Source organism: Prionailurus bengalensis, chromosome A3 (assembly GCF_016509475.1).
Source record: "Prionailurus bengalensis isolate Pbe53 chromosome A3, Fcat_Pben_1.1_paternal_pri, whole genome shotgun sequence".
Lineage (NCBI taxonomy): Eukaryota > Metazoa > Chordata > Mammalia > Carnivora > Felidae > Prionailurus > Prionailurus bengalensis.
The window spans coordinates 119,223,611-119,240,058 of NC_057354.1; the positions used below are offsets into that span (position 1 = coordinate 119,223,611).

The window sequence follows — 16,448 nt, forward strand, 5'->3', positions numbered from 1 at the left end:
GTGAGGTGGTATCTCGTGGTTTTGATTTGTAGTTCCCTGATGATGAGTGATGTGGAGCATTTTTTCATGTGTCTGTTAGCCATCTGGATGTCTTCTTTGGAAAAGTGTCTATTCATGTCTTTTGCCCATTTCTTCACTAGATTGTTTTTTGGGTGTTGTGTTTGGTGAGTTCTTTATAGATTTTGGATACTAACCCTTGATTTGCTATGTCATTTCAAACATCTTCTCCCATTCCGTCAGTTGCCTTTTAGTTTTGCTGATTGTTTCCTTCACTGTACAGAAGCTTTTTATCTTGAGGCCCCAGTAGTTCATTTTTGCTTTTGTTTCCCTTGCCTCCAGAGACACGTTCCGTAAGAAGTTGCTGTGGCTGAGGTCAAAGAGGTTGTCGCCTGTTTTCTCCTCTAAGATTTTGATGGTGTCCTGTCTTACGCTCAGGTCTTTTGTCCATTTTAAGTTTATTTTTGTGTATGGTGTAACAAAGTGGTCCAGGTTCATTCTCCATGTCGCTCTCCAGTTTTCCCAACACCTTTTGCTGAACAGATTGTCTTTTTTCCATTGGATATTCTTTCCTGCTTTGTCAAAGATTGATTGGCCATGTTTGTGGGTCTATTTCTGGGTTCTCTATTCTATTCCACTGATCTGTGTGTCTGTTTTTGTGCCCTTACCATACTGTCTTGATGATTACGTCTTTGTAGTATGTCTTGAAGCCTGGAATTGTGATGTCTGCTTTGGTTTTCTTTTTCAGGATTGCTTTGGCTATTCGGGGTCTTTTCTGATTCCATACCAATTTTAGGACTATTTGTTCTAGCTCTGTGAAGAATGCTGGTGTTACTTTGATAGGGATTGCTAAGCTGTTTGGTTTTTTTTTTTTTCAAACAATGGTATAAAAAGTCAGGATAGTGGTTATCCTTGGTAAGTAGTGACTGGGAGGGGGCATAAGGAGGGGCACTTTGGTGCTGGTAAAATCTGGTTTCTCAATATGGGTGCTGATTACAAGGGTGTGTTCAGTTGTGACAATTCTGTATACTTACAATTTGCATACTTTTCTGTATATATGCTCTGCTTCAACAAAAATAACAGTACAATGACCATAAACCAAACAGGCCTGGCCTGGCTCCAGTACTTGGGGATGGTGAAGTGGATGTGCTCACTCCCTTCAAAAAAGTCCTGCCACTCGTGTACCCTGCAGAAGTTGATGGGGCTGGGGCTCCCCATTTCCTCAGTGAAGCCTTACTCACAGGCCCTGGGGGAATTCTCAGAAGAGAAAGCAGGAAGGGTCTGCCTACTGCCTCTCTTCTCTGGGCTCTGCTAGAGTAGGCAGATTTGGCTCTGGATTCTGGAGTATTAGTCCTGAGCCCATCCTTGCCTTAGAACCGGCTGGGCTACGGCAACTGTGACTCCTCACAGCTCAGCTGTCCGGGGGTCTGGTCTGCTGCTCCTGCAGCAGGATGGGAACATATCTTCAGGGAGACCTTAGAGGCCAACTGCCCATAGAACTGTGACCCCAAGGCCAGCCTCTGCCTGCCCGAGCCAGACTCCTCAGGGGTGGGTTTGCAGAGCCTCATCAGTCACTGCCTGGCAGGAGCCTCTGAACCCCCAGGAAAATGGATCCTAAGGGGAGACACCTAAGCATGGGAGAAGGGCTCCCTGAGAAGCCCCGGTAGAGCAGAGGCAGCATTATAGGGTGGAGGGCCGTGGGGATTTGAGGCTGTGGGCCAAAGTAGGACAGAGGGCTGACTACAGTCCCCGGACCGGTAGCTAGTGGATCCCTTTTGCCCAGAGAGTGTTAGAGGCCAAGTCCTTTGTTAGGTCAGACAGTAGAAGAGGCTGCCTCCAGGGTCAGGGACTTGTGGTCCTTGAAATTGATTTAATTCTACATTTAAAAAAATCTTCAGGGGCACCCGGGTGGCTCAGTCAGTAGAGTGTCCGATTCTTGATTTTGGCTCAGATCATGATCTCCTGGTTCATGAGTGTGAGCCCCATGTTGTGCTCTGTGCTGGTAGCACAGAGCCTTCTTGAAATTCTGTCTCTCTCTCTCTCTCTGCTCTTCCCCTTCTCTCTCTCAAAAATAAATAAATAAACATTTTTTTTTTAAAAAAAAGGTAAAAAACCTTCATAGGTAACTTTGATGTATAAGCACTGTTCACTTATTCAGTCAACAAACATTTACTGGGTAGTTATTCCGGTTTCTGGTCAGTGCCAGGATCTGGGAAAGCAGAGGAATATCATCAAGGCCATAAGGACCCCATAGTCTGGTGTTCAGGGAGAGGCTGGCATGTGACGGGTAATTACAATGCAGAGGAGTGACAGCAATAACAGAGGTTCGGGAGCACAGAAGGGTAAAAGAATCCACACGTGACTTTTTTTGCAAAATGTTAATTTCCTCCTAATTCATTTGGTTTTCGTATTCTGCATTCAGCACATACCACAGCTCTGGCTCAGCTCAATAACAGTAAATTTTGCCCATGACAACTCCCTCTAAAAGAGGCCCCACTACCAGGTTTTTTTTTTTTCCAGCTGTTTTTAAAAATAATGAACAAGCTAGGAGAGATAATCCAAGATCGCTAGCCATGTTTGTTTCATAATTACTGCCATTAAAATCATCTAGAAGAAGCATATCTATTTTTCACAATCTTTGGGGAATTAATTTAGCTGATCATCCATAAAGGAGTTCTTCAGATCAATACCACACTCCCTGTCACATACATGCATAGCAACAAACACCAGCTATGATTCTCTTCTTCTTCTAGGTCTGCATTACATGATGTAACCATATAAAAATAAAAATCAGTTCCCGGCCTCGGCACACGGGTAAGTGATGTGATCGGTAAAACAGGCCTACATACCTCCTTTTCGGTAGCCATGGAGATCTATGACATCTAGCCTGGAATTTCCTATGTCAGCTGCCACAGTGGCCCCATGAGAGCACCCTCGTCCTTTTAGCAATACAGCAGGGGCATCCTGTTCACATGGGTCTAGTCTGGAGCAACCCCACAAACAGAAGAAACCGAAAGGGAAGGAACGCACCTTCAGCGAACAGGAACATTACCTTGGTCCCGTGGTAGAAGTCGTCCACGCATGTAGCGTTCATGAAGGTCTGATGGAAGTGGGTGCTGGTGTCAATGCCTCCAGGGATCACCAACTTCCCAGTGGCATCGATCACCTTGGCCCCTCCGGGGATCATGAGCTCACGGCCCACCTGCTGGATGATGCCATTCTCAATGTAGACGTCAGCCTCGTGGGTGCAGTCATCGTTCACCACCTTGCCTCCCTTGATGAGAATCCTCACGCTGCCTGAATTGGCAAGCATGTTCCTATGGAGGGTGAAAGGGAGGCACCAGTCAAGGTCAAAGTCCCTTTTCACTGTAACCAAGGTCCCACTTCTTCCTATCAGAGTCCAAACCCCATGGGCAGAGTAAGTGAGCAGGGAGGGGGAGGAAGTTTCCCCATGGCCTGAGAACACGGGTCCTACAACCAGCTGGGGTCACAAGCCTCCCACTGACCTCATAGTGAGACTTATTGGGAATCACGACACAGTGGCAGTAAGGGTGCATCCGGGGCCCAAAGAAACATCAGTGTCTACCTTCCCAAAATGATGTGTAGGTTCTAAAGCATTTTCCTATCTACTGTGTTGTTTTAGTCCCAGAACAACCCAAGGAGTGGCATTTTACCAATCAGAAAGCTGAAACTGCTGAGTAAGGGATTTATGGCTTCTCAGTAGCCAAGTCAAACCACAGGTCTTGTGTGAACAGTGTCCCCACTGTACCATACGGTCCCAAAGGTATCGGGGGCTCCCGGGGCGTGTCTCACAGAGCCAAATTCTCCAAGCCTCACAGTTGTTGAATCCGTGTCATTCTTCAGGTGGATTCGGCTCCAGCTGGCTCTCCCATGTCTGCCTCAAGGCCACTACTACCACATTAAGCTCCACAGCTGGCTGCACATGAATAAGCTCATTGGCAGAGCCTTTGCAAAGCACCTGCACTAAAGCTCCACCCCCAGAGATTCAGCTTTATGTGGTCCAGACTGGGTCCCCCAGAACCACTATTTGAAAAAAAGATTGTGGGGCGGGGGGGGGGCGCCTGGGTGGCTCACTTGGTTACGTGTCTGACTCTTGGTTTTGGCTCAGGTCATTATCTCACGGTTCTCAAGTTCGAGCCCTGCATCGGCCTGTGCACTGACAGTGCAGAGCCTGATTGGGATTCTCTCTCTCTCTCTCTCTGCCCCTCCCCTGCTCTCTCTCTCTCTCTCTTTCTAAATAAATAAATAAACTTATAAAAAAATTTTAGGGATGCCTGGGTGGCTCAGTTGGTGAAGCGTTGGACTTTGCTTCAGGTCATGATCTCCTGGTTTGTGGATTTGAGACCCACATCGGGCCCTCTGCAGTCAGCAGAGCCGGCTTCAGATTCTCTGTCCCCCTCTCTCTCTGCCTCTCCCCCACTCGCGCTGTCTCAGTCTCTCTCAAAATGTTTATTTATTTATTTTGAGAGAGAGAGAGCGAGTGAGCAGGGGAGGGAAGGGCAGAGAGAGAGGGAATCCCAAGCAGGCTCCGCACTGTCAGCGCAGAGACCAATGTGGGGCTCAACTCATGAACCCTGAGATCATGACCTGAGCCGAAACCAAGAGTCAGATGCTCAACTGACTGAGCCACCCAGGCACCCCTGGAACCACTATTTTTAAAAGCTAGAGAACTTTACCATATGCTTAAAGAAGAATTAATGCCAATCTCTTCCAGAAAACAGAAGAGAAGGAAATGTTCCCAACTCATTTTATGAAACCAGTATTCCTCAGATACCAAAGCCAGACAAAGACAGTGCCAAAAAAAGAAAACTATAGGGTAATATCCCTCATGAATATACATTAAAAAGTTCTTAACAAGGGGCGCCTGGGTGGCTCAGTCGGTCGAGCATCAGACTTTGGCCCAGGTCATGATCTTGCAGCGCATGAGTTAGAGCCCTGCATTGGGCTGTCAGTTCTGAGCCTGCTTCAGATCCTCTCTCCCCCTTTCTCTGCCCCTCCCCCTGCTCACACTCTTGTTTCTCAAAAAAAAAAAAAAAAAGTTCTTAACAAAATATTAGCAAGTAGAATTCAGCAATGTGTAAATAGAATTCTACACCATGTAAATGGGATTTATTCCAGGGATGCAATGTTGGCTCAATATTTGAAAATTCAATCAATGTAATCCACCATATTAACAGGCTAAAGAAGAAAAATCACATAATCATATCATTTGATGCAGAAAAAAACATATGACAAAATTCAACATCCATTCGTGATAAAAACTCTCAGAAAAGTAGGAATAAAAGTTAACTTTCTAAATTTAATAAAGAACACCTGTGAAAAACCTATAGCTAACATAAGACTTAATGATTAAAAACTGAATGCTTCGGGTGCCTGAGTGGCTCAGTCGGTTGAGCATCCAGCTCTTTATTTTGGCTCAGGTCATGATCTCACAGTTCGTGGGTTTGGGCCCTACGTTGGGCTCCGTACTGACAAGCTCAGAGCCTGCTTGGAGTTCTCTCTCTCCCCCTTTATCTGCCCCTCCTTGCTCATGCTCTCTCTCTCAAAAATAAATAAACATTAAAAAGAAAAAAAAAAAGGTTGAATGCTTTCCACCTATAATTGGAAATAAGGCGAGGGTGTCCACTGGAAATAAGGCGAGCAGTCCACTATCACTGCTAGTCAATAAAGGGAATTCTAGCCAGCACTATAAATGAATTAAATGAAATAGAAATAGAAATATATTTCATATAGATCAAAAAAGAAAAAATAAAACACTCTCTATATGTAGATGACATGATGGTCTATGTAAAAAATACCAAAGAATCTACAAAAAAAAAAAAAAAAAAAAAAAAAACAAATCTCCTAGGGGGTGCCTGGGTGGCTCAGTCGGTTGAGCATCTGACTCTTGGTTTCTGCTCAGGTAGTTAGTGATCCTGGGGTTGTGGGATCAAGCCCCACATCAGGCTCCATGCTCAGCATAGAGGTTCTCTTTCTTAAGGTTCTCTTTCTCTCTCCCTTTGCCCCTTTTGCCTGTTCGTGCTTTCTCTCTTAAAAAAAAAACCACAAAACACTCCTAGTACAAGTGAGTTCAGCAAGAATGCAAGATAAAAGACCAAGATAAGAAGTTAGTTTTTCGATATACTAGCAATGAACACATATACATGATGCAAAAAACTTTAAATGCATAGGCATAAATCTAAGAAAACATATACAGGATTTGTATGCTGAAAACCACAAAATGCTGATGAAAGAAATCAAAGATCTAAGTGAGTGGAGAGACATACCATGTTCATGGATCGGAATACCCAACATAGTAATATATCAATTTCCCCCTAATGGATATACATGTTTAATGTAGTTTGTATCTCAGCAAAAATATTTTGTAGATAGAGGCAAGCTTATTGTTAAAGTTTATGTGAAATGACAAAGCTAAAATAATTTTGACAAAGATGAATAAAGTGGGAAGGATCGGTCTACCTGATTTCAAGACTTACTACATTGCTACAGTAATCAAGACTTTGTGATATGAATGGAGGGATAGACACAAAGATCAGTGGAACAGAATAAAGACCCAGAAATATCCCCATGCAAGTATGGTCAACCGATTTCTGACAAAGTTACAAAAAAGCAATTTGATGGTGGTGGGGGGGGAAAGATAGTCTTTTTAACAAATGGTATTGGAGCAATTGGATATCCATAGACAAAAAATAAACCTTGGCTTAAATCTCAAATCTTATAAAAAAATCAACTCAAAATGGAACATACACTGAGTGGCCACGTTTGACCACTAACCATTCTCTTCCTCTTGGAACTCCCTTCCATTAGCATTAAATGTGGCCATGCAGTGGAGGGGAATAGGGACCACAAGGAGATCTTGACCAGTTTTGGAGATGAACAAGTCTTTGATAAATGGTGGTTGAAGGCAAGTTTGTGGGAATTTGTCAATTCTTTGTGAATAAAAGAAGCCATAAAATGGGCTGAGGAATATGGCTGAGGTAAGATACCAATTTAGGACAGAGAAGACCCAAGATTTTTCAAGCAGCTAGGAAAGAGTCAAAGGAAAGACTGAAGTTCTAGGAGAATAAGAGATTATTTGTGATGTAAGGTCTTACAGCATGGGAAGAATGACGGCCGTCATCAATGGAAGCCAGGTCCCTGTCAACTAACATAGTTTATTTTATTTGATCCTTCCAACAAATCTGTGAGGAAGCTATTATCATGCCCATCCACAGAAGAGGAAACAGACTCAAGAAAGGCTAAGTTCAAGGCTCAAAGGAAGAAGATATGTGAAGATGCAGAAGAGGTAAGAATATACAGCTGTTCTCTCTGTACATCTGGAGGCAGGAGCTCCTGGGAGCATCGAGGAGCAAGAGGCTGTGAGCAGAGTGGGGGATGTACGGGGGAGCCACTGTGGGGCTGGAGGCATGAAGGGGGAGGTACACAGGGGAAGGGGTCAGTGCTCAGACAGCTGCGGTCATGGTGAGCGAATCAGAATTCCATCCAGGGAGCCCACTTTGGTTGGATCTACAACTCTCCTGACCCTTAGGTATCTGAACAGAAATGATTTTCATTTAGGCCTAGAAAATATAGGACAAAGTTTGGCCAGGGGGACGGAGACCTCGCCATTGCAGGGTCTCTCCAAGGCTCAGATGAAGCCCACCTTTCTACTTGGTAAACTTCTCATTCTTCGGGACCCAATTCAATTGTCCCCCTTTCTGAGAAGACTTCCTGACTCCCTGCCCCTTCACAGACTTCATGGCCTTGGAGTCTATCTGCATCTGTGAACTAAGGTCCTCCAAGTCAACAGTATAATCAATGATCATTGTTTCTGTTCCCTCCTCATCCCCAGCCTCCTGTATACGATACTGAGAACCAGTGAACAAGTGAATGAATGGCCTTGCTACACTTGTTGCACCCCCAACATGATCAGGTGGTTTAAAGCAGTGAATGGTAGGCTGTTCCATATTTGTTTCCTGGGATATCTGGCAACTCTACGTTCAGGATAATGCTCAGCTTTTGTCACTTTTCCAATACAGCAAAAACCTGTGGACAGAGCCAGGGCACCAACAGATGTCCTCTTCTTCTTGCCATTTCATTTGCCTGCCACCAGATAAGTTGTGGGGGGGCTGTGTCCCAGGATGAAAAGGCTTTAGAACCTGTTGAAGGAATACCTCTTGAAAGGAGGTAAGTCAGCTATCTGGAGATCTTAGCCTGCTCTCCTAGATACACTTGATTAAGCAGTTTGTTTTTGTCAAGATGACCAGTCTGGAGTGCCTGGAATCTCAACACCAAGAAAGTTTACTGTGCCTTTTCACAGCGTCAACCACCAGGCTCTCCTGCTGTTAGGAGGGGCTGGCCCTTTGGGGGGCTGCTGCTGGGGCGGTGCTGGGGAACAACACAGGTGGTGGGAGTGGACCACAACAGCTGTTTCCCAGGAACATCTGCTCCCCACCAGGTATCATTACAAGCTCTGGGGAGAAGGGGCCCCTCTCCTAGTGAGGAAGGTACTGGGCAGAGAGGCGGTAGTGAGATGAGAAAATGGGACTGGAGAGATGGGAAAATGGGACCATCACGGCCACAAGCTTATTGCCTGAAGTTGGGAGGAAGCTGAATATTATTTCAGATCTTTTGTCCTAAAACCTGAAAACTGGAGTTTTAATTTAATATGCAACTGGGAAATGAGTTTGTTCTCAGGTGATGGACATAAGCACTCTGGCCAAAGGAAGCCCGGAGAGCCTAAGAGATGCAATCTCCCTCTCTCTCATTACGAAGTCAAGGCCAAGTGTGACCACGAAAGAAGAGACGCACCTTCTCAGTTTGCACTAGAAGAGGGAAGTGGTGGTGGTGGTAGGGGCGGCCGAAAGAAGACACCCCCCCGCCCCAGCCCTCTGTGCAAATATATAATCCTCACCTTTTAAAGCTACTTTAGGGCAAGAGGAAAAGTAGGAATATTTATGCTGGCAACTTGTTTATGTCAGTGTTGTAAATGAGAATATTGACTTGCTTATTAATCTAGAACACATACTTCAGAGTATACACCTGGAGGGTCGGGACTTTGAAGGGCGATGTGATAATAAATTACTGGGGATTCTTGTCCTAGCTTTGATGCTGTTGTCAAAAGCCAAGGGTATCTTCTTCAAGAGAAACGAGAGCAATAGCTCTTGGTAAGCTAACACCCCGTGTCTGGCATTTTCCATGCATTCAACCACGGGGCAACCCTGAGAAGTGGGAACGAGGCAGGAACATTAGCCCCATCTTAAGAGGAGGAAACACAAGTTTTGGAAATTAAAGGCCACACCACTCCAGGAGAAGGATCGGGTTCACAGTCAGGTCTACCTGAGTTTAAAGAAAGGTCATTGGAGTTCGCTCTGGATAGAAGAGTTACAGGCGATTCTTATGTTATTTATAGTTTTCTGTACTTTCAAACTATATACAATAAACTTGGGTTACCTTTCATAACCTGAGAAGTTATGTTGAGCAGCTTTTTTTTTTTTTTAAAGCTAAAAAGAAGCCAGAGGCATCCAATGTGACCCTTCATTCCGGTGGAGGGCTCAGTTCCTCCCGATGCCTCCTTTATGGGAGGAGCGGGTAGAGCTACGACCGACTGTAACACTCAATCCTTTCTCTAGAACCCTTGGGTTGGGTCCCCGACCCAACCTGTCTTTTCATCTTCCTTGTAGAAATCCATGAAGGTTAACCCAGCTCTGAAGGGACTGGATTCCCAGGATACCTTTAGAGGGAACTCATTCTCAGAACGTAGAGGACCCTGTTAATAATGTTAACAATTAGTGCACACCTCCTGTACACTGGGCCCTCACCAAACCTGTCACACACATGATCTTATCTGATCCTTACAACGCTCTGACGTAGATACCATTATTGCCCCATTACTGCCACAGAGATGGCTGAGGTTTAGAAAGTTAAAGAAACCTCCTCAAGGTCACATAGCTAACTTGTAACAAAGCAGGGATTGAAAGCCAGACACTTGTCTACAGCTGTTGTGGACCGAAAGTTTGTGTCCTTCCAAAATTCATACGCTAAAGCCCTAACCTCCAGTGTGGCTGCGTTTGGAGATGAGCCCCTAAGCAACATTTTAAGGCTAAAGGGGGTCATAAGGTGCCGTCCTGATCCCACAAGGTTAGTAGAAGAGACACCAGAGGGCTGAGTCCCCAACCCACCACCCCCATGTGCTTTGCCTAAGCGCTGAAAAAAGGCCCTGTAAGAAAGGAGCTGTCCACCAGCGAGGAAGAGAGTTCTCACCAGAAACCTACCACACTGACACCCTCATATTAGACTTCCAGCCTCAGAACTGTGAGAAAATAAATTTCATTGTATAAGCCCTGCAGTCTGTGGTATTTTGTTGTGGCAGCCTGAGCAGACTAACACAAGAGCCGACATCCCCGGCCATGCGCCATATGCCAACATGGAGGCCGTGCGACCCAGAGCCTGGATCTCAAGCCGCCTGGTGGAGTCATTTCGGTGGATGCTCTGAGCTCCTTCCCCCACCCTCTGGCAGACTTTCGGCTTCAGACTAGGGATTGCTGTCATCAGAACTGCCTGCGGGCCTTCAGCCTTTTGGGGCGACTGAGGCCTCAGAACACTCTAGGGCTGTGCTGTCGTGTTTGGATAATATCATAGCACAGTTCCTTAGTATACTCACTCCCTGTCCGTGATGCTTTCGGACATTGTCTTTTTAAAATGAACATTTGTGTGCACTAAAATACTCTAATTGGGGCACCTAGGTGGTTCAGTTGGTTAAGGTCTGACTCTTGGTTTCGGCTCAGGCCAGGATCTCACGGTTCTGTGAGTTCGAGCCCCATGTTGGGCTCCACACTGAGGGTGCGGAGCCTGCTTAGGATTCTCTCTCTGACTCTCTCTTTCTTTCTCAAAATAAATAAACTTTAAAAAAATACTCTAATTTCATTCTCTCTAGTGGGTGAGAGAGACACAAATTGTGTTACAGAGCAACTAAAGTGTAGAGGATATACTTCTTGTCTAAAAACCTGAAAACAAAGTTAACACATATTGGTTTAGGGGCACCTGGGTGGCTCAGTCAGTCGTTTAAACGTCTGACTTCGGCTCAGGTCATGATCTTGAAGTTCATGGGTTCGAGCCCCGCGTCAGGCTCTGTGCTGCCAGCTCAGAGCCTGGAGCCTGCTTTGGATTCTGTGTCTCCCTCTCTCTCTGCCCCTCCCTGCTCATGCTCTGTCTCTTTCTCTCAAAAATAAATAAACATTAAAAAAAATTAGCAGGTATTGACTTAAAAAAATTTTTTTTAATGTTTTTATTTATTTTTGAGACAGAGAGAGACAGAGCATGAGCGGGCGAGGGGCAGAGAAAGAGGGAGACTCAGAATCCGAAGCAGGCTCCAGGCCCTGAGCTGGCAGCACAGAGCCCGAAGCGGGGCTCGAACTCACGGATCGTGAGATCATGACCCGAGCTGAAGTCGGATGCTCAACCGACTGAGCCACCCAGGCACCCCCACGGGTACTGATTTAAACTGGGTGTCTCTGACCCGTGTACCAGAGACCAGAGCTGTGAGTGAGTGAGCCGGCTGTGTGATGATTGATGGTGAGACTGTCTTGCTACACCAGTATCCTCCCCCCCAATTTTAGATTTCCAAATTGTCTACGTGGCCAAGATGCCTCATCCCACCTAGCCTCCCTCACCATTGACGGTTGACACTCATTATGCTTCTCACCTCCCCCAGTAACCTCATTAGCGCCACCTTCCCACAGATTTCCCTGCTAGTCTTTGCTAAACTAAACGGAAGAAAAGATGTTCTGGCGTCTTTTTCTGCAGCAAGCCTTCTGTCTGTGTACAGACGAGTTCGTGAACATAATGGGGTAAGCGGGTGGGTGAGTGGGGAATATACCTTGGCTCCCTTAGGAGAGTCCCTCAGAAGGGAAAAGCTTTGAGCACAATTGTGCCACGGGCTATGGCGGTCTTTCCCTCTGTTCTGGCGGGGGCGGTATATTCAGAAAACATTCTTATCCATGGCCATGGTCAGTATCAGATTTACTTACTTGTGATGCTTCAAATCACTCGTTTATTCCAAACACAGTTACTGCGTAGACAGAGCCCATGTCTGGCCCACTGGCTTGCCATATAGGCTGTGGACTGAATGTTTGTATCACCCCCAAAATTCATAGTCCCAATGAAGTCCCAATCCCAAACGTGATAGTATCTGGAGCTGGGGGCTGTGGGAGGGAATTAGGTCATGAGGTTGGGGCCCTCATCAGAAGAGACAGGAGATCTCTCTCTCTCCCCCACCCCGTGCGAGGACACAGAGAGAAAGGTAGTCATCCGCAAGCCGGGAAGAGAGTCCTCGCCAGGAAACAAATTGGCCAGCACCTTGATCTTGGACTTCTTAGTCTTCAGAACCGTGGGGAATAATTTGCTGTTGTTTAAGCCACTCAGTCTGTGGTATTTTTATTATAGCGGCCTAAGCTAAGATATTACATTAGAAATGAACATTATCATCAAATCATCATTAAATGACAACTGTGCCTTAAAATAGATGTCACCTCCTTTAAGGACTTCTGGCGGTATTCCACATTCCCATTTGTCTAACCAACAACGCTGATCACCCAGCTATGTTGTCTATGCAAATGAAAGAATTCAAACCACATGGCTGTCCTCCCAGGCAGAAATGGAAAAATGCCAGATAGTCAAACGGTATTAGAAGGAATAAATCAGAACTATGGAATTCTAGAGCTGCATAGATTCATCAAGTCTACCCTGACTTTCCCTTCAGTCCCCGGACTTTACCAACGGTGACCTTGAATAGAAGGGAAGCAGTCCAGCACCAACAGGGGGGCCGGTAAACTGCCAATGTGGAGATCTGAGGAATTCTACAACATATCTGGGGAAGCAACGATGCCTTCCACGGCAAGATGGTGGATATCTTTGATATGCCAAGATTCATCCAACTGTATGCAGCTTGTATTCCCCAATTTCCTAATTCCGTGGCATGGATTCCTCATGCTCCTGAGCCAGTGCTGGGGCAGAGACAAGGTGATGTGCAAGCTGGGGAAACAGCCCTGTCTAACCTGGGAGTGCAGTCTTTCCCGAGAAAGCCTCTTTATGTTTAAAACAGTGACAATAATTGCTATTTGCTATCTAATAACTGTCTTGTTGGATAAAGGAAAATTTCCTGCACCGCCCACCCTTCTGCCCCGCTTAGTGCTGTAAGCTGTTCCAGTGCAGAACTGCACAGCGGGGGGATCCTGCCGGGTGGACAGTCAAGGTTATGGCAGCTGCTGCTTCTCGCTCATGAAATGCACACAAGCCCATGCTCCTAAAAGGCGCACAGGGTTAGCCCTGCCAAGGAAATGCCAACCCCAACACTGTGTCTTGAAATTGCCTGTGTCTGTCATCACCTTTCCCAGCTCCCCTGTGCCTGCAGGGAGGTGCGAGACAAGGAGAGTCTGCAAGGTCTGTCCTGCACAGCTGCCTCCTGCCAGCAGCTCAGCTGGAGGATGCCGGGGGACTCTGGGGCTCGACAAAGACACATGGGGCCAGAAGGGTGCCAAGGGGATCCTTCTTGCATAAAGACCTTAAAACTAACTTGTTAAAGGGGTGCCTGGGTGGCTCAGTCCCTTAAGTGTCCAACTCTTAATTTTGGCTCAGGTCATGTTCTCTTGGCTTTTTTTTTTTTAAGTTTATTTATTCATGTTGAGAGAGGGACAGAGAGAGAGGGGGACAGAGAGAGAGTCCCAAGCAGGCTTTGCGCTGTCAGCACAGAGCCCGACGTGGGGCTCCATCTCACAAACCTCGAGATCATGACCTGAGTCGACATCAACAGCCGGACGCTTAACCAACTAAGCCATCCAGGGGCCCCATATGTATTTTCTTTTTAATAGGCCTTGGTTTAAGACTCACATGTCCTCTTTTGGTCAAATCCAAAGAAGAATGTGTGATTTTACAGATGCTCGGTCACTGTGATATGAAGGGACGTGCAAAGCAAGAGCTACACATCCACCTTGTGACATGAAGGACCTACTCAGCCAACCCTAATGGTAAATGGAGTGCTAACTGGAGGGGAAGGAGAAGCCAGTTCTGGTCACTGGGGCTACACTGAATGATGTGGCTTTTCCTTTGCTCCAAGCAGCTAACATTGGCCAAAGGATCAAAAGGCAGTACGTGGCAGTGGTTAGAAGACAAAAAAAAAAATACACAGCTGCTTTTCTTCTTCTGATCAGCATATAGGAAAGAGAAACAGAGCAGGGGGAAAGCCGACCCTAAAGGGGGGTTGGGGACAGGTGTGCGGGGGCGGGGCATTGCCCTTATAGCATTCTGGGATGGTACTGGAAGGGGATTCTCTTTGAGATGACAAATGAGAACAAATGAAAGATTCAACAGAACACAAAAGCCACAAAGGGAAGTTTAAGGTGAGTGGGAAACAGCCAAGGCTGTAAGTTAATACATTTAAGTGTTTAGTAAACTGCCTTTCTAAATAATACAGCACTAAATAATTCTTAACTAATATGAAAGCCGTATAATTTTATCATTCTTAATTGGCTTTATCGACTCTTGAGTAGATCTAAAACAGTAGTTCTAACATACGTGTCAGGTATAAGGAAAAGTGACAAACACCTGTGAATTCACCATTGTCACTACTGTTGAAGTCCCCACACCTCTTTCGTCCCACCCACCCCCACCCTCAGACATAACCACTTCCCCAGTTAATTTGTATGGACTAATGACCAATAACAATTAGGTGACAAGGAAAAATAAAAAAAGACAAGATCACAGCTGTTCCCACCCCATGACCTCCTCTCCCCAACATCTCAGGATCACACTTCACCTGCCTTATGACGACTGACTTCTTCATCACTTAGTACCGCGCTTTCTAAGGTAAGCAGGAATCTGGAACCTATTCCATGCTAATAATGAGGATGTGAGTGCGTTTTAACATCTAAATGCCCACTGACCATTCCACTAGCATGTTCCACAGGCACATGCACTCAACCTTTCCAAAACCAGCTGCATCATTCCCAATGGCCCACCCAGAAACCTGAGACTCTTCCTGAATTCCTCTCCCAACTAGGCCACTGTCAGCAGCAAGGGCTGGTCTGAGTGGCGGGCCTGGTCTGGGTCACCTAGGAGTTTCGTGCAAAATGTCTTGAGGGATTCTGGAGGCGGAACCCAGCCACGGGGAAGGAGAACTGGGTAAAAGGGAGGTAAAAGGGGGATCTGGGGCTTAGGCATCTCCAGGGACTAGGGGGGGACCTGGAGGCAGGAAGAAGGGCCAGTCAGGCTGAAGGGTAGCACACAGAGGGCAGAGGCTGGACAGGCTGTGGCCGATGTTATGCCCACCCCGAGTCACGCTGGACCCTTCAGCCGGTAGCCGTCAGCCATAAGAGTCCAGCACCCGGGCCACACTGGGAGGGCAGGCAGGCAAAGAGGACCCATCTGTCCATAAGATGGGTGAGAGTGTGGTGAACAAAGGCTTCTTCTTAAGAAGGGTTAAAAACAAACACACAAGCAAACAAAGACAAAGGAGCTGCTATAGTGAAGCCCAAGAGGTGGGCCTGGCTTCTGGGGAAGGTGTACGCGGACCCACTTGGGGGAGTCCTTAGGCTAAGATCGAGCAAGACGTCTTAATCCCGTGGCTTCATCCGACCTGGCCTGGCGCAGCGTGGCCACGCGCATTAGGGCACGGAGGGCAAAAGTGAAATTCCAAAGGATTAGCCCAAGAGGGTGGTAAGCAATGGAGCCGCAGACCGCCTGTTCCAGGTTAGCTGTGCGAGAAACCGGGCAGTTGTGGGAAGGGGAAGCTGAGTGCTTGCGAGCGGGCATGGCGCCGCGACAGAACAGGCCAGCTGTGGGGCACCAGGTGCACGCGGCCCATGCCCTTGCTCCTTTCAAGTGCTCGCCTGCTCACTGAAGTCAGGGGGCTTTCGTTTGAGGCTGGGGGAGACCGAGTACCAGCAAATACCAGTAAATATGAGTCCATCCCCACCCGTGAGCCCAGCTAGCTGCTCCAGGGCCCCGGACGAAAGTCAGGGAGGTGTAAACACGCTGGAGACAAGGGTCCCAACCTCCGGACTGAGGCTTCAGCCAGAAAACACCAGGCTCTTGTGACTGCTAGCCACCATCGCCAGCATAGCCCTTCCCCAGGCGGGCCTTCTGGCAGATTCCTCAGCCCTGCTGTGCTTTCCAGGCTCTCACCAGCTGTCTCCAGGCCCCAGAAATAATTCCATCAGCTCTCTTGGAAGGAGACCAGCTGCAGCTCAAGGGCCTCCAGAGTGGCTGCTTCCTAGAACGCCAGCCAAAGGACGGAGAGGCCAGCGGCCACTGCCAGAAAAGGGGGTGGGGAACGACTCTTCTCTGTCTGAGACCCCCATTCTCAGGTGGGGGGTGTAAAAGCAGGAGAAAAGAATGCGTTTTCCTAACTAAAAGTATCCCAGGGGCACCTGGCTGACTCAGTCAGTGGAGCACGC

General features: G+C 47.0%; 1 protein-coding gene across 3 annotated transcripts in view; it reads right to left on the reverse strand.

The window, feature by feature from the left end:
• DPYSL5 (dihydropyrimidinase like 5) overlaps positions 1 to 16,448 on the reverse strand; it is a 102,137-nt gene that overhangs the window by 53,365 nt on the left and 32,324 nt on the right. For all 3 annotated transcript variants that reach the window (XM_043604341.1, XM_043604342.1, XM_043604343.1), the window contains one exon: positions 3,050 to 3,314. In XM_043604341.1, coding sequence (XP_043460276.1) covers positions 3,050 to 3,310 — 261 coding nt within the window. In that variant the 5' untranslated portion in view covers positions 3,311 to 3,314. The remainder of the gene's footprint in view (positions 1 to 3,049; positions 3,315 to 16,448) is intronic.